This window comes from Myotis yumanensis, unplaced genomic scaffold, assembly GCF_028538775.1.
Source record: "Myotis yumanensis isolate MYYU_CA2020_CCGP unplaced genomic scaffold, mMyoYum1.0.hap1 SCAF_14, whole genome shotgun sequence".
NCBI lineage: Eukaryota > Metazoa > Chordata > Mammalia > Chiroptera > Vespertilionidae > Myotis > Myotis yumanensis.
In genome coordinates, this window is record NW_027223765.1 from 34,882,342 (window position 1) to 34,900,864 (window position 18,523).

General features: G+C 41.9%; 1 protein-coding gene across 2 annotated transcripts in view; it reads right to left on the reverse strand.

The window, feature by feature from the left end:
- ATG7 (autophagy related 7) overlaps positions 1-18,523 on the reverse strand; it is a 233,230-nt gene that overhangs the window by 175,612 nt on the left and 39,095 nt on the right. For both annotated transcript variants that reach the window (XM_070433619.1, XM_070433620.1), the window contains exons 8-10: positions 9,970-10,058; positions 7,221-7,342; positions 377-467 (exon numbers count right to left, since the gene is read on the reverse strand). In XM_070433619.1, coding sequence (XP_070289720.1) covers positions 377-467; positions 7,221-7,342; positions 9,970-10,058 — 302 coding nt within the window. The remainder of the gene's footprint in view (positions 1-376; positions 468-7,220; positions 7,343-9,969; positions 10,059-18,523) is intronic.

Here is an 18,523-nt window from a genome sequence, read left to right on the forward strand (position 1 = left end):
CTCTCCCTTAAATACAATATTGGTTTAAATGAAATATTTCTTATAATGTCCTTCAATGTAGGCTACTAGAACAAAATTAAAGGGCAATGAGTAAAGGACTACATGTTGCAGATATACAGGTCTTAGAGTCTGTGCTTGAAGCAAGAATAAAATTTAGAATGTCTACATGAACAGATGAACTGTGTGCCCTTCAGGATATCCATCATTAATATTAATTCCCACAACCAAACTTAAATTATGTGTTAGGCAGCAAAGAATGCAATAACACCCATTGTTCATGTGAATGGCACCCCTGGACTGAACTGTGCAGTGCCATTGACCTCATAGAACCTAGTGTGCAAAAGATCCATTGAAGAAACTATCTTCTAAATTATACCTTTTAGGGTCCATGCACTCACTGAGGTTCACCATCCTTGGTCCCATGCCTCCTTTCTGGTTCTTTTCCCATCCAACTGCTTTGGGACAATCTTAAAGCAAATAAAACAATAAATTTAATGAAGGAGAGAAGGATAAAAACAAGTCAGTCAAGCAGCAAGATGGCCCATATACTGATAAACTTTTGGTACACTCTTCTCAAAAAGGTTCTTGGGCCTGAATTTGCATCTACTTGCCTCAGTTGCCTTCCCATCTTCCATGGCTACCAGGAATCTTGTTTAGAGGCCAGTAGACCTGTAGAGGAGCTTCTGAAATAGCCCTCAACTCTAGCCCAAATTGCTTTGATTTCTGCAGTTGCTCAAATAAAAACAATCATATTTGGCACTGGTATAACCCTGTTGAAGGTTCTCTATCTATTCTAAGGAAACAGACTACTGTGATGGCAGCACAGCTTCTGATGAAGTTTCCACTGAGATGTTAACAGTACATCCCTTCTGTTCCTCATTTTTGTGTCCCTCTGCTCAGCCACTCAACTCCATCATTGTGTCCCTACCTGTGGGCAGATCATAGTCCAAGAGGACTGTCCCTCTGTTAAACTGCCCTTTCCTTTAAGCTCATCCTTATCCATTTAGACTTTCCCCTTCCCTATCTCTTTTAACCTCCGCTATGGGTGCCTATGTAACTCCAATTCTGGCAGTTCAGAAGGTAAGGATACTGTGGCTAATAGACATGGGAAATACCTCTGGACCCATTTCTGTGTTCCCTATCCACTCCTTACCACCACCCAAACCTGGAGATTCAAGTTGCATGTGAAGGAGATAAAAGCTTTGAGGAGCCTACAGTAAAGGAACATTGAATTTAATTTGGCTTTGTGTTTCCCAAATTTACCTGGCTCTCAGTATCTCCTTCCATCACTGGTAACACATTTAGGGAAAAGCAGCTCTATTCTACTGTTGCAAAATCCTCTTAAAAACCTCACTTGCTTTGTAGATACTCCTGCTACCTCCTCACCTTAATGGAAACCTGACTTTCTTGGTGAAAACTTGCTAATGGGGTCCAGCCACTCTCTTACACTCGCCACATCTCCAGATCTCACTGAATCCCTGAAATTCACAATAAAGCCTCAATTCCTTCGCAGGGAATTCACCCAGCTGCAACCCACCCTAACGGCACCCCCTCCAAAGTCTGCCTTACATAAGTCTCTGAAGGAACAGAAACTCCTTGACTTAATGTACAAAACTATTGGGAGAAATTTTGTTTGTTTGTTTCTAATGATACACTGGTGTTCTTTGGCCACTTCTTTTAGATTTCTATTGACACCTCCATTTTTCTTTCCTTGGAAACTTTTTAGCTTTTGACCTTTCATTTAAAAATAAAAATAGTATTGCACCCTGACCGGTTTGGCTCAGTGGATAGAGAGTTGGCCTGCGGAATGAAGGGTCCCAGGTTCAATTCCGGTGAAGGGCACATGCCCAGATTGCAGGCTCGATCCCCAGTAGTGGGTGTGCAGGAGGCAGCCAATCAATGGTTCTCATCATTGATGTTTCTCTCTCTCCTTTTCTCTTCCTCACTGAAATCAATAAAAATAAAATAAAATAATATTGCTTAATATAATTATGGGACCTAGAAGGTGTTGATTTCATTTACATAATCTTTTCTTTGTGAAAAGATGAGCTAGGATGACCAATGGAAAACCTTGGAACCAATCATTCTGGAAAGCTACTTGAGCCTCAATTTGGCTGGGGGGCATCATTCACAGAAAGAAGTCCAAAAACAAATGTCCCGAAGGAGAATCGAAGATGGCGGCATAGGTAAACACCGGAGACTGCCGCCGTGGACAACCACTTCAAAAATACAACTAAAAGTTGGAATGGACATCAACCAGAACCACGGGAAGGCTGGCTGAGGAGAGTCTCTTCAACTAGAAGCAAAAACAACAGCATTCCGACGCTCAGCGGAGGCGCAGTGTGGAAAATTTAAAGGTACGGCGGTGCGGTGGTGAGGGTGCGCGTGCAAAGCGGGCTGGCGGCTGAGGGCGCGATTGTCGTTTTCAATCAGGAGCGAGTCTCAGACTCTGGGCTACAGATCCGGGCGAGTCTCTAGGGACCCTGACTCAAACGGGAGAAGCGAGACTGTCTGGCTACGGCCCCTCCGAGGTTTGCAGCGATTGCTGGGACAGAGAGGCAGAACCCCTGGGGACGGACTGAGAGCGGCCATAGCTGCTCCCTCCCCCCCGCCCTGTTGAGCCCGCCCCGCCCAGGCCCTGCGCACAACCATTTGCCGACCGCCTCAGGCAAGGGCTGGACTAGCGCCTCCCCTGAGGACTGAAGTTTTCTCACAGCTGATTTCCACCGCCAGTCGGCCTGGTGGTCAAATCCCTCTAGTGTTAACTACAACAATTAAGGCTTGGCTAGAACAAGACTGCGCACAGAGACCACAAGGGGGTGCACCAAGAAAGCATAAAAGATGCGGAGACGAAAAAACATGACAGAAATGGAGGATATGGAGCTAAGAATCGCAATTTTGAGGGCTTGCCATAAATTTGTGCAGAGCCTCACGAAAACTAATGAGACCCTCGATGCTACGATAAAGAAATTAGAAAGAAAGCATACACGGACTGAAATAAAGAATATTATACCTAATAGCAGACCAGAGGAGCACAAGAATCAAACCAAAGATTCGACAAAAAACACCCAATTGGAAAAGCAAAATGAAAAAAGAATCCGAAAGTGTGAAGATAGTGTAAGGAGCCTCTGGGACAGCTTTAAGCGGACTAATATCAGAGTCATTGGAGTGCCAGAAGATGAGAGACAGCAAGATATTGAAAACCTATTTCAAGAAATAATGGCAGAAAACTTCCCCCACCTGGAGAAAGAAATGGACTTACAGGTCCAAGAAGCGCAGAGAACCACAAACAAAAGGAATCCAAAGAGGACCACACCAAGACACATCATCATTAAAATGCCAAGAGCAAAAGACAAAGAGAAAATCTTAAAAGCAGCAAGAGAAAGAGGCTCAATTACCTACAAGGGAATACCCATACGACTGTCAGCTGATTTCTCAACAGAAACTTTGCAGGCCAGAAGGGAATGGCAAGAAATATTCAAAGTGCTGAATACCAAGAACCTACAACCAAGATTACTTTATCCAGCAAAGCTATCATTCAGAATTGAAGGTCAGATAAAGAGCTTCACAGACAAGGAAAAACTAAAGGAGTTCATCACCGCCAAACCAGTATTATATGAAATGCTGAAAGGTATCCTTTAAGAAGAGGAAGAAGAAGAAAAAGGTAAAGATACAAATTAGGAACAACAAATGAATCTAAGAATCAAGTGAATAAATAACCTGATGTACAGAATGAACTGGTGACTATAATGAATCAGGGACATAGAAAGGGAATGGACTGACTATTCTTGGGGGAAAAGGGGTGTGGGAGATGGGGGAAGTGACTGGACAAAAATCATGCACCTATGGATGAACTCAGTGGGTGGGGAGTGAGGGTGGAGGGTGGGGTGGGAGCTGGAAGGAGGGGAGTTATGGGGGGAAAAAAGAGGAACAAATGTAATAATCTGAACAATAAAGATTTAAAAAAAAAAAAAAAAAAAACAGAAACAAATGTCCCTTCTTGTTCTAATTCAGGCCTCTGGTGTGGTCCTGTTTTCAGAGTCATGAAAAATTAAAACTGATATAATAAATTTGAGTTCTTAAAAGAGGTTAAAACTTCAAAATTCTTTTTCTGGAAAAAAGAATTCAGACTTGTTACTAAATCATATTTCCTTACTATTCTTACATTAATAAAAAATGCTTCCCTAATACACAGCATAAGAAACCTGGCAAGTACAGTCTAGTACTGTAGTTCATAACTCCAGCCTAAGCTTTCTCAAAAAAAAAAAAAAAAAATCATGGGACAAAAACAAAATATTTCAAATTAAAACATCTCAGTACTCAAAATGCTATTGCTATTTCTAAGAAAATTAGATGTACTTTAAACTTATTGACAATGAAAAAATTCTATACAGGGTGTCCCCCCAAAATGTATACACACTTTAACAGATGATAGTTCAATTTTGAAAATGAAATGTATTTTAATAAACATCCTATATAATAAAAGCATAATATGCTAAGTGTCTGACCATTCGTTCGACCGTTCCACCAGTCACTATGACACACACTGACCACCAGGGGGCAGACACTCCAATAGGTTAGCTTGCTGCTGGGTTCCGGCTGATCAGGACTGGGCGAGATGGTCGGACATGCCCTGGAGCCCACCCGTGATCCCTCCCCGGCTGGCCAACCTCCCACAGTCCCTCCCTGGCCGGCCAGCCTGGATCAGGATTGGGCTAGATGGGCTCTTCCACGTCCCTCCCTGGCTCCAATCAGCCCCAGTCAGGACTGGGTGAGACAGGCCGGACCCGCCCTGGAGCCCTCCTATGGTCCCTCCCTGGCTGGCCAACCTTCCACAGTCCCTCCCCGGCCGGCCGGCCGGCCCCCATGGCCCCAATCAGGACTAGGCAAGATGGCCCCGATTGACCCCGATCGCCAGCCATGCCGAGGGACCCTACTGGTGCACGAATTCGTGCACCAGGCCTCTAGTTACCTTTATAACTATTCAAAGTGCCTGTATACATTTTTGGGATACTGTATATATGGCAATATTTAATCTATCATACCTGCTTCCATATAAACTACATCTATAAGTCATATCCAAAATTATTGAGAAAAGATTTTTTGGGGAAACTTAGGACCTGTTTTCGCAGTTAGTCAACTAGGAGGAACATCAGGACAGGAATTAAAATGGGGGCTCTCCCACCCTCAGCAGCATCTGCTGCCTCCTTCAGCCAGTTGCCAGGATATTCTTTATATTAGCAATGGAGGGTGGGTTTGGCTACACTATGAAGAGTGTAAGAAAATATAGGATATTTAAAATTATACTTGTTATACCACTGCAACTATGGGCTGTCTTAGAAATACTAAAAAATCCTGCTATTCTAATACCTTCAGTTCATACTATGATACAGAATAATTATTTAGAAAGATTTTTTTAGTCCTTGCCCAAGGATATGTTGTTGTTTTTTAATTTTACTGATTTTAGAGTGGGAGGGAGAGAGAAAGATAGATGTGAAAGAGAAACATCCACTGGTTGCCTCCCAATGCAACTCAACCGGGCATCAAACCTGCAAACCTAAGATGTGCCCTGACCAGGGATCGATCCTGAAACCCTTTGGTGTATGAGATGATTCTTCAAACAACTGAACCACCTAGCCAGGGTGAAAGATAAAGTTTAATTTACAGCTAAAAGGGGAACTATTAATTCACATGAAAAAAATAAAGAAAAATTGCCTTTCCATCCACACTCAAAAAAGATGTATTGAGACATTACTGGATTATAGAAAGCCTCTTTTTCAAATGTAAATGCAGTATTTCCTGGGTTTGCCAGTTCCATCAAGCATCAGTGATATTGGGAACAGGGAATGAGAGTAATTCAGTGACTTTAACTTAAAAATGGAAAGAAAAGTGCCTCCCCCAAGGGTGATTGGCAGGATTTAGGGAGGGAAGTATGGAAGGCGATGGTGGCCTGCCAGGTGTAGACCAGGCCCGCATTACTTCTTAGTTAACCTCATTTCCCTAGAACTACCCTCAAGTTGTGGCTTTAATATAACAAAGGTACAGTATGTAAGTTAGCATCACATGGAAGCTATTTTAGAATGTGCCAGAAGAGGGTGCTAAACCAAATGCAACTATCTAAAAATAGCAGGGAAGCAATGGATTTCTTAAGGCTCAAAGTAACAAGTAAGCCACTTCCCCAATTGTCTGACCAAGCACTTTGAGGTCAATCTCTCTAAGAAGTCTCTTTAAGACATTTATCAGTGCTACAGAAAAGAATTACTGATAAAATGTCATCAGAGTCAATCCTGGATCCTTCTAAATTCTGCATTCTAGAAATGCCAGCTCAGAAGAAATTTTAACATCCTCCCCTCCCCACCCCACCACTAAAACACTTTAAGGCACATGACTTGTGGATTAAAGAAAGCAATGTGCCTTGAAGCTAAGTGGGACATTGTGAGGAACGAACTGAACAATGTATGTGAAACTACTCTGAAAAGCAGGTAAGACACAAAAATCTGAGGGATCCTTTTGGAGAGTGCTAGGCTTAGTGTGACAGGAAATTAACATAAATCAGCATTTATAAAGCACCTATAACATGCCAGACATTGTGTTCTGTCTTTTAAACATGACAGATTCCTCATAAGGAATATTCCATGTGGTGGTTACTAGTAAGTATCAAACTTCAATATGTGTTCTGTGACATGAATATAAACATAAGTGTAAGACACACACACACACACATCTATATAAAAGGTCTGTGAGCCTGTTTCCTTATTTATGAAAGGAGGAAAATAGCTGATATCTATCACACAGGACCAAATGAAAAATATTAAATGTGGAAAGACACATGGCACTTTTGCTCACTCATTTAGTGCATGGAGAGTAGAATCACACACAACTTTAAGTTTGTAACAAATAAGTATGTCAGCGCATTAATATTTCATTTTTCCTTTCAGAAGTGTCAGGAATAAAGATTGTGTCTTAAGCAAAAATAAAAACAAAACTAGGGGGAAAAATCCTGCCTGAAGAAAATTTCCTGGGGACAATCTTTGCCTTTGTGCCTGTCAGACTAGCAGAGCTGCTCTCTGTTCAAGGGAGGTGATCACATTGACAAAGAGGTAGAAATTGTACTCTTCTCTCCCTTCTGCTGCTATTGTAAAAGGATGAAAGGAAAGTTAAGCCTGATTAGGCTTATGACAAATAATAATTATATGCATTCTCAGAGACCAGCCAATTACCTGGGCTAAAAGCCATTTCTGGAAGCTTCACTTCGAAGATGATGCTGTGGGTGATGTCTCTGACCCCCTGCAAGGTGCGGTCCCGGAAGCAGAGGACTTCAACAGACTGGAAACTACTACTCCTGATGTCAGGCCCCGGTTGGTTTTTGTTTTTATTTTTTTAAGGAAGGAAAAGAAAGAGCTCACATTAGAACTTCAGCAAACCCAGGTGGAAAGAATGAAATTCATTGTAATTATGCTTCTCTGACACCCTCAAGGGATGGCCTTAACCTTTGAGAGATTCTGAATACATCCTTGTATGCTTACTTTGTCTTGGTGCTTAGAGGCTGAAGGCAGAATAGGCTGTGATTTCTTTCTAGGTGAATTTCATATAACAATCTTAAATAATTCTAACAAATAAATCTTAAATGTAGGAGAAAAAGCTTACAAGACATTGAAAAGAATGGCTAGGGCATGCATGGGTTCTTCTGGTCGCCCTTCTCTCCATCTGCACTTAAATTCTATTTAGCCACACTTCAGTAGTTAGGAAGCCCATGTGCACTAGATAGACTGACCACCTGGATAAGCACTAGTAAGTATAACCATTCTCCCACTGGGGACAATCTATAACTTAGCTACCTTCATTTTTTTAAAGTAAACATTTTGACTTAAGTAAAGTAGCCACAAACTCAAGTACACAACTTTTAAATATAAAGGAGCCTATCTCATGGCTTCTCCCAGTTATTAACCACCCCTTCAAAAGTAACTACTACTCTAACTTCCAAGTATATATTCTTTTATATTGAGCTTATTTCACTCAACATGTTTTTAAAACTCAACTATATTGATACATGTATTGGTAGTTCACTAAATTTTGTAACATAGCATTCCATTGCAATGAATACACCACAATTTATTCCACTCCATTTGATTACTGAATGACATACGGGTTATTCCCTGTTTGGGGTTATTAAGAATAATGCTGCGACAGCCCGGCCTATGTGGCTTAGTGGTCTAGGATCAATCTATGAACCAAGAGGTCACCGGTTGATTCCCAGTCAGGACACATGCCTGGGTTGTGGGCTCCATCCCCAGTAGGGGGTGTGCAGGAGGCAGCCGATCAATGATGTTTCTCTCTCATTGATGTTTCTATCTCTCTATTCCTCTCTCCCTAAAAATCAATGGAAAAAAATATTTCAAAAATATATATTCTATATTTTTAAAATTTGTTTTTTAAAAAAATTCTTGTCCAAGTATATGTTTTATTTTTAGCTGATTTTTAGAGAGAGAGGAAGGGAGAGAGAAAAAAACAATGTGAGAGAGAAACATTGATTGGTTGTCTCTCATATGTGCCCTGATCAGGAATCAAACTCATAACCTTTTGGTGTACGAGAAGATGCTCCAACAAAGTGAGCCTCCCAGCCATAAACATTCTTGATATGTGTTTTGCTTGTATCTGAGTGAGCATTTATGTATGATATATACTTGAGAGTACAATTGCTGAGCTATGGATATTTTTAACTGTGATAGATACTGCCAGTTTTCCAGCAGTGTCTGAGAGTTCCAATTGCTCCACATCTTCAACAAGACTTGGTATTGTGATTTATTAATGACTAGAGGCCCGGTTCACAAAATTCGTGCATGGGGGGGGGGGGGGGGGAGGGGCTCCCTCAGCCCAGCCTGCACCCTCTCTAATCCGGGACTCCTTGGGGATGTCTGACTGCCAGTTTAGGGCTGATCCCTGGGATCAGCCCTAAACTGGCAGTCAGAGATCCCTCTCACAATCCTGGACTGCTGGCTCCTAATTGCTCACCTGCCTGCCTGCCTGGTCGCCCCCAACTGCACCCTCCCTGCCAGCCGGGTTGCTCCTAACTGCCCCCCTGCCAGCTTGGTCACCCCTTACTGCCCCCCATCGGCCTGGTCACCCCCAACTGCTCCCCTCTGCCGGCCTGGTCGCCTCTAACTGCCCCCTCCTGCTGGCCTGGTTGCCAACTGCCTCCCCCGCCAGCCTAGTCGCCCCTCACTGCCCCCCCGGCCAGCCTAATCGCCCCCAACTGCCCCCCTTTGGCCTGGTTACCCCGAACTGTACCCCCCTGGTCACCCCTAACTGCACCTTCGCCGGCCTGGTCGCCTCTTACTGCCCCCCCTGCTGGCTTGGTTGTCCCCAACTGCCCCCTCCGCCAGCCTGGTTGCCCCTCACGGCCCCCCCACCAGCCTGGCTGCCCCACGCAGCCTGCTGTTCAGTCGTTTGGTTGTCCCTCACTACACCCCTGCTGACCTAGTCACAGGCAGCCATCTTGTGAGGGAGTGAGGGTTAATTTGCATATTACCTCTTTATTATATAGGATTAGCATTTCATTTTATTTCCTTGATGATCAATGATGTTGAGCATCTTTTCAAATGTATATTGGCCTTTTAGGTACCCTCCTTTTAAATTATTTTAGGGTAGGACAAAAGAAGGCTGGAAGCAAAAGGATAATCCAATCTGAAAGCTGAAGAGAGAACTGAAGAATTTCAGGGTCAGGACCTTTGGTTACTCGCCCTGCCATATTCTGAAACATCTTTAATACAGTATGGTCACAGTCTGCAGCTCCACAACAGGCCTGCTTAGGGGCTCACCACTGCTAGAAATTGGATCATGGCTGATTTATTGACTCCCACCTGGTTTGTGTGCCAGAAGTGGGGGGAAAAAATGCAGACATAGGCAGACACATTGTCAAAAACATATAGACAGACAGACAGACAAGACAGTCACATGTAAATACTGTACCATTTGTGTGCTGCTAGGACCAAAAAATTCCTCAAAGGCCATCCAGGGTATTGGGCTAAGTTACAGGGATCATATACACCAACTGTTATCTGTGAACATAAAAGACTTTCTGAATGAGTCAAGTATTATACAGATTCACAATACAGACATTGTTTAATACTTACTGTTCATTTTTTATGCTGTTCTGCAAAAGCATTAATAATTAGACACTTGGTGAAGGGCTATAGGGAAGAGAAGAAAGTAAAATGATATAGGTATAGAGGACAGAACTTCTTGATGACAGAAGCTATCAAATTCTTCTCTGTACTCCTGTACCTTGTACTGGGCCTGGCAGAGAGTAGGAACTAGATACGTTTAAAAGGAAGAAAGACTGAAAGGAAGACAGGGAGGGAGGGAGTACTGTCAACTGTCAGGGCTCACACAGAAAAAAACCTCTCCTAAAGAGACAATCTGTGAAAAATTGCTAATTTTTATATAACGAGAACATCACAGAGCCACTATCATTGTCACTGTAAGTCTATAGTCAGATCAAATTAAAAAGTCAGATGCCCTTGATTGCTGACATGTTTCCTACCACTCCTTCCTATTCCTACTCCCACAACTCTGATCTCTGCTAGAAAACTTGACTCAACCTCAAATACCATTTCTTCAGTGATGACTCCCCATGCCTAAAGTGGTCACTCTGTTCTCTCTGCTTCCACAGCATTTTGAACATTACACATAACATTTTCACTTTTTCTGTCTCCTTTCTCTCAAAAGACAATAAATGCTGAGCACCTAGCTCTTGATTTCTAAATACCATTCTCCAATAAAAGGAATCAGGACTCCTTGGACACGTGGCTAATTCTAGGGCAGAGGCAGGAAAAACACAAGAGGAACCTGGAGCATCTTGTATATTAGAAAGGAAGGAAGTGCTCAATAAACAAAAGGATGGGATGTCAAGGGGACACCAGAGCCAACTGAAAGGCCTGGGAGGGGCAGTTGTGGGGTGAAGGGGATCAATGGGAGAAAAAAACAAAGAGAACAGCTGTAATACTTTCAACAATAAAGATAAATTTTTAAAAGTGGTGTTGTTTTTTTACCCTGATAAAAAGAACAAAGAACTCTCAATGGCCAAGGTTGCATCAATATGGGAAAGAAAATAACGTCATATGAGATTATAACCCACAATACAAAATAAGTATCTATGAGACCATTCTGATATAAATAAATGATGGGTAAGTAAATATGTAAAGATAAAGGAACAACACTTCCTCTTAGATTTCCAAACAATAGATATAGACACATGCCCCCTCCAGAAGCAGAGCTTAATTCTTCTCCTCAGTGAGAGCAGCTGGAGTTAGTGAATCACATCCAAAGAAAATATAGTAACCTTGCAGTGGAGAAACCTGGCAAACACTACTTAACCAAGGGATCAAGTTTAACACCACCAGGGATGCTATGTGGATATCAGGTACCCCTTGACATGATGTGATGAAATGGGTGTTTCACCTCAGTGGTATTCTTTCCAAAAACCCGTAACTCCAGTCTAATAATAAAAAAGACAACATTAGCCCGGCCGGTGTGGCTCAGTGGTTGAACATTGATCTATGAAGCAGGAGGTCAGGGTTAGAATCCCAGTCAGGGCACATGCCTGGGTTATGGCTGATCCTCAGTAGGGGCGTGCAGGAGGCAGCCAATCAATGATTCTCTCTCATCATTGATGTTTCTTATCTCTCTCCCCTTCTCCCTTCCTCTCTGAAATCAATATATATATATATATATACACACACACACACACACACACACATACATACATACATAGACATTGGATAAAAAGGAAAGTCTGAGAAACTGTTACAGACCAGAGAGGAGGCCTCACAACAAAATGCAATGTAGTCTCCTGGACTGGATGCTGGAACACAAGGAGGATGATATTGGAAAACTGGTGAAATCTGAGTAAGTCTCGAGTTTAGTTAATAGTAATGTATTAATGTTGGTTCCTCGGGTTTGATAAATGTACCATGGTTATTTAAGATGGTAACATTAGAAAAACCAAAAAACAAGGTGAAGGAATATAGGAACTCTTTGCACTATCTTTGCAACTTTTCTATAAATCTAAAATTATTCCAAAATAAAAAGTTTAATTAAAAAAAGACAGCCCTGGCGGGTGTTTGGGTATTGTCCCATGCACTGAAGGAATACCAGTTCTACTCTCAGTTGGGGCACATGCCCACGTTGTGGAATCAATCCTCAGTAGGAGGTGTGCGGGGGACAGCCGAACAATCCTGTTTCACTCTCACATCGATATCCCCTCCCCCCACCCTCTCTCTCCCCTTCCCTTCCCCTTCCTCTCTCTCTAAACATCTTTAAAACACACACACACACACACACACACACACACACACACACACACGACAATGAGCATCTAGAGAAGAGTATCTTCTTCATCTTTCCATCATCAGTTCATAGATACATTGCAGATACTTAGTGAATGCTTATTGAATGATGAAAACAGATGGCTAGATAAATGGATGGATGCCTAAATGATGGATGGATGATAAGTGGAAGGATGAAAGGAAGGAGGAAGGAAAGATAGCTGGCAGAGAACCATAAGTTAACCCACAGGTGTCCTTTATAGGTATACCCGTGGGTTAAATAGAAACATGGCAGATAAACTTTTGATTACTCCAGATCCAGTTATTTCCGTAAGAATGGGATCAGCCCAAACACTTCCACTTATTTACCACAGTGCTGAGTACAGTGTCAGCCACAAAGAAGGAGCTTAACCAATATTCACATAAAAAAAGCAGAAAGACAGAAAGTAAGAGAAGGAAGGAAGAGAGGGAAGGGGGAGGGAAGGAAGGAGAGAGAGGAAAGGAAAGAAGGAAGGCCACAACACCACCATCCAGAGAGAAACACCACCTTGGTGTATAACTTCCATTTATTCTTTACATAAATATATTTTAATTATTACAACTTTTAAACAAAAATGGAATCATGCTAAAAATACTGTTTTGTATCTATTATTCTACTATGAACTCTCTTTCATACTAATGTCATTCTACAACCACTGTCAGTAGTGGCTGAATGGCATTCCACTGTATTGATGTACCACAACTTTTTTCTATTTTCTATTAAATAACAATTAAATAGTCTTCATATGAGCTCAGTAAATCTCTGGAAATGTCTTACTATTGTCTTATCAGATAATTACTGCATTATTTCAAAGGTATTCTTAAAAATATTGGCTGCCTTCTCCACTATAAATTTTCTTATTCCCAAGACTGAAGTGTTTTATCTAGATTTTCATGTATTAAATGCAAACAGATGCATATTTAATTCAATATAAACAGATTCATAGGTATGGCCATCCTTTCAGGAAATACAGAATACCTTTATTTGAGATTTCTTTTTCCATGGGAAGATATAGCATTAGTAGTATCTAGAAAACTTTTAAAAATAGAACTTGCAGAGACTTTCTGAGGACTGCCCCTATGTCAATGAGTGACCTAGGGAAAATCAGTCAGTTCCTCCAGGCCTCAGTGTTGTTTATCTGAATTACTCAGGCATTTTATACAGACAGACTAGAGGCCCAGTGCATGAAATTCTTGCACTTGCGGGGGGGGCGGTCCCTCAGCTTGGCCTGTGCCCTCTCGCAGTTTGGGAGCCCACAGGGAGCAGGCCATCAGTCAGGCATCCTTAGCACTGCCTTCGAGGCAGGAGAGGCTCCTGCCACTGCTTCTGCGCCAGCCGTGAGCCCAGCTTCTGGCTGAGAGGTGCTCCCCCTATGGGAGTGCACTGACCACCTCTGCCTGCTGGCCTGACTGCCCCTAGCCTCTGCCTGCCGGCCTGATTGCCCCCTAACTGCTCTCCCCTGCTGGCCTGATCGTCCCTTTAAGTGCTCTCCTCTGCCGGCCTGATAGCTCCCTAACTACTCTCCCCAGCTGGCCTGATCGCCCCCTAACTGCTCTTCCCTGCTGGCCTGATCACCCCTAACCGCATCTGCCTCGGCCCCCGCCACTGTGGCTTTGTCCAGAAGGACATCCGGAAGATGTCCAGTTTAATTAGCATATTATCCTTTTATTAGTATAATGATTAGTCTCATCACTAAAGATTTGGAATCACTAAGAATGTTGTCAGCAGAAATGCCCATGTTCAGACTTTTCATGTTCAGTACCATCTCATTTAATCCTCACTACAACTCTATGAAGCAGGTACTATTATTTTCCCCATGATTCAGTTGTGACAGAGGGTATGTGCTGGATAAACTACAAAAGTAATCATCGCTTAAACTTCAATTAAAAAAAAAAATCAAGGGTATTTACAACTCTGTTACCCAGCAAGAAAAGGGGAGAGAAGAAAGAAATTAGCTTTCTATTTCTCTAACATTTGAAATGGGTTAGAAAAGAAATGGCCTAATGCAACTAAAAAAACACACACATTGGCTGGAGCAGTATGTGTTCTAATCCTGCAGCTCATTGATTTTAAGATCTTGGCGAAATTCTTTCCTTGCCTCTGAAATAAAGGAGTTGAATCATTTTATCTAAAGGGATTCCTTCAAGCTCCAGAATTATAGAACTTCAAAGAACATTAAAGAGAAAAAAAAATCCTACATAGGTTACAAAACAAGACAGATAATATTATTAAGGTTCAATTTTATAGGGTGTCTAAAGGCTACTCAATTTATTTAGGAAGAACCTACACAGCATCAATTCAGAAAATGCCATTCATATAGAGATTTTGTGATTCAATTTTCAAATGTGACTCCATAAACCTGGGCTCTTATCAAATGTCATGAGTTACTCTCATTTAACCTTGGACAATTTATTTAACCTCTCTATGCCTTAGTTTTCTCATCTATAGGATAACTCTCACCTGCACTTAGCAAAGACATAGGCAAGCACTCTACAAATAGTGACTATAACACAATGTAAATAAACTCTATTGTAATAACTTAACTCACCTATTTGTTCAGTTCAATCTATCACCATTATATAGTTATCTATCTTCAGTAACAAAGTGATCTTTTATTAACTGGTAGAGAAATGAAGTGGATAAGTTCTAGTTTATCAAATATTCTCTAGGTCTATGCTTTATCATCTGCAAATGTAGAGTTGGGACTAAGTGGTACTTAAAGTATATAAATTAGAACGGGCCTAAGCTGGAAGTAAGACATTCCTCTGGCAGCCCAGGAGCCCTCGGGGGATGTCCACTTGCCAGCGGGGAGCAGGCCTAAGCTGCAGTTGGACATCCTTAGTGCTGCTGAGGCAGGAGAGGCTCCCACCACCACTGCTGTACTGGCAGCCATCAGCCTGGCTTGTGGCTGAGCAGAGCTCCGCTGTGGGAGCGCACTGACCACCAGGGGGCAGCTCCTGCATTGAGCTTCTGACCCCTGGTGGTCAGTGTGTGTCATAGTGACCAGTCATTTCCAGTCGTTCTGCTGTTAGGGCCAATTTGCATATTACCCTTTTATTATATAGGAGTGACTGGCCAGCCTGGGTGTGGGGCTGATGGCTGTTTTCAGACTGGCCACACCCCCTTTGGGGGGGGTCCCCACTGGAGTGCCTGGCCAGCCTGGGTGAGGGGCTGAGGGCTGTTTTCAGTATGGCCACACCCCCTTGGGGGTGGGGGGGTCCTGCTGGGGTGCCTGGCCAGTCTGGGTGAGTGGCTGATGGCAGTTTGCAGGCTGGCCAAGCCCCCCTGCGGGGACCCTCACCCCATGAGGGTATGGCCAGCCTGGGTAAGTGGCTCATGGCTGTTTGCAGCCTGGCCACAGCCCCTTCAGGGTAGGGGTCCCCGCTGGGGTGCCTGGCCAGCCTGGTGGCTTGATGGCTGTTTGCAGGCTGGCCACAACCACCAGGCAACAAGCTCCCAGTGGAGGCTGGCTGGAAGCAGGTATCTGGGATTTATTTGTCTTCTATAATTGAAACTTTGTTGCCATGAGCGGAGGCCACAGCTGGCTCAGGGCTGGCGGGAAGCTTGGCTTCCTCCATCGCCTGGGCAATGAAGCCTCCTGCTTGCTCCAGCTCCGTGGCTGCCGGCCGCCATCTTGGTTGGGTTAATTTGCTTATAGTTGCTCTGATTGGCTGGTGGGCGTGGCTTAGGGCATAGCGAAGGTATGGTCCATTAGCATCTTTGTCTTTTATTAGTGTAGATACTACAAATGGATGCCTAATTTCAAAGAATGAGCATATTTCTGACACTAAATACAAAGACAATGAGATAGAAAGGTAAGACAAAAAGAAATCTTTTTTTCTTTGAGCAGAAAAGATCAGAAATAAGTTCTCAGAGCAACATGACCTAAGATGAGCTACAGAAAAGAAATGAACTGCTGAAGAGAAATCTATCACTTACCCATAAAAGGAGGTCAGCGTGAAAATGCTTTGAAGTAACCCTCCTACTCACATGAGGCAAGCATCTGGACAGAAAAATGACAGGATTCATTTGACACTAGGCTGATCATCAGTTAATAATCCTCTGATTTTTTTAAAAGTGACTCCAAAACCTGTTAAGTGCTTTAGAAACTAAATCAGGAAGCTCAGCTATTATAGAAATTAGTCAGCACAATGCTAGCAAGCTAGCTGAACTATTTGGGTAATCAATAAAAATTTTTTAAATGGCAATTAGAAATGATCATTAACAAGGAGTTCTGGGTTTTAGAACTGGCTCTGCTGCAAATTCATTGTGTGAACTTGTACAAATCACTTCCTTTTATGATACAAATCAGTAGAAAGAAGCAAAATGTAATTGGAAAAATACTTTGTTTAAAAGGTTTATGAAATAAATTATTTTTTTCTAGTTGGCTGAGAGCATACAACTCCTTGAAGTGGTCCAGTCATGATCTGTCTATGATCCACCCAGCAATGTGCTGGAAAAGAACAGCATGAGAAAGGGAAGGAGGGAAATTGTTAGCTTGAGTGTCTTTGAGAAATTTTTACCCGAATCCCATAAGACATGACAAATGGCTATTACCTAAACATTTGCTATAACAGAAAATGCACAAAAGAAATTACATGTTTTGAAAGTGTGAGAAAATTATTCAAATCTCTAATGCCCGGTGATGTAACAGACGACTGCCAAGATGCAAAGATCGCTAAGTAAAGAGCCCACTAAAAGCATACCAATGCTATTGCTCTTGTTTAAAGATTCTAAAGCCCTAGAATTAAGGCCTAATGTTTTTGAAATTACAAAACATTTCCCAAACATCCCATCTTCAGTAACTGCTTTGAAGAAAACAGAAGACTCAAACAAACTTTCCAAAAAGATTGGCAATGGGGTAACTATTTAGGCTGTTTTTAATACAAACACAAGAACTATTTGTTGTAACAATATGGTGCCACCATGATTTATAAGTGGAATCAACATTTTATTGAGGGAGATAAGAACTTAAACAATGCTCATTTTCAATTGACCAAATGTATACAACATTCAATGCTGATAAGGGTACATTGTTGGCAAGAGAGAAAATTGGCAATTTGGGGCAATAGTTATAAGCAGTGGTGTGCTACAGACAGTTTGGGAGAGCCTACTTTCTCTTCCCATCTCCAAATAATGTGACTTCACAATGGTGGCTTGAAATTGGCTGTGATGGGATTACTGACACCATGAAATAAGCAAACACTACAAAATCAGGGTCCCCTAGCCCCAAAAGCCAATTGTCAAATGGATAACTTTTGATTATAAGCCTTAAAATGTTCAAACTCTTCAACCGAGTAATTCTACATCTAGAAGTGTAAGAAAATAATTCAAAATAGGAAGGAGGGGAGGAATTTCATGCACAAAGAAGCTCCTAATAGTAAATAAGTATAAAAAATATAAATGTAAAATTTGATAAAATTATCAAATGTATCAATTTAAAAGGATGTTGATATAGAGCATAATACTATTATGCTAAAACTAGTGGCCTGGTACACGAATTCGTGCACACTGAAAGGAAATTAATTAGAAGAAATATTTTAATATTGCTATTCGCCCTTTCTCTATAATAGAAATGTCAACCAAATTCACGATTGACAATGACAGATGGAAACACACGTGTGCAATTGGCTCCAGAGAAAGCTTTATATGTATCACGCACGCGCAAGCCAACTTAGCCTTTTATAGATATAGAACAAATTTGCTTAATTAGACCAGCTTTCTGATTTAGCTAAACTTTTCCAGCCCAGTGAATTATCCCAACTTCTCTTTCAGGTAATTGTCAGCAACACAGCAGTAAATATCAACATGAAGCAGATTATTATTGTAGATCACGCAGGGAGAACAAAGGGTAAAATATTTAACTGCAGCAGTGTTTAACTATATTCTGTGCAGTGAGAAAACCTGAAGTCATTTTCAAGGTCCACCATTTCTTACTTCTTTTCAGTTGGGTCAAGTTTCTAAGCTTTCTAAATCTGTTTTCCAGCTAATGAAAAGAAAATAGGATTCCACAGAGTCTCCTATCTACTTACTCCAGGACTTCTGTGAGGATCAAATGAGATGAAGCACGGGAAAACACTTCACAGACATTTGATTACAGTGTAAAGTGTTTCCACTTGGCCATAAAGCAAGTCGTGTTCCTGGGCTGCAAAAACTA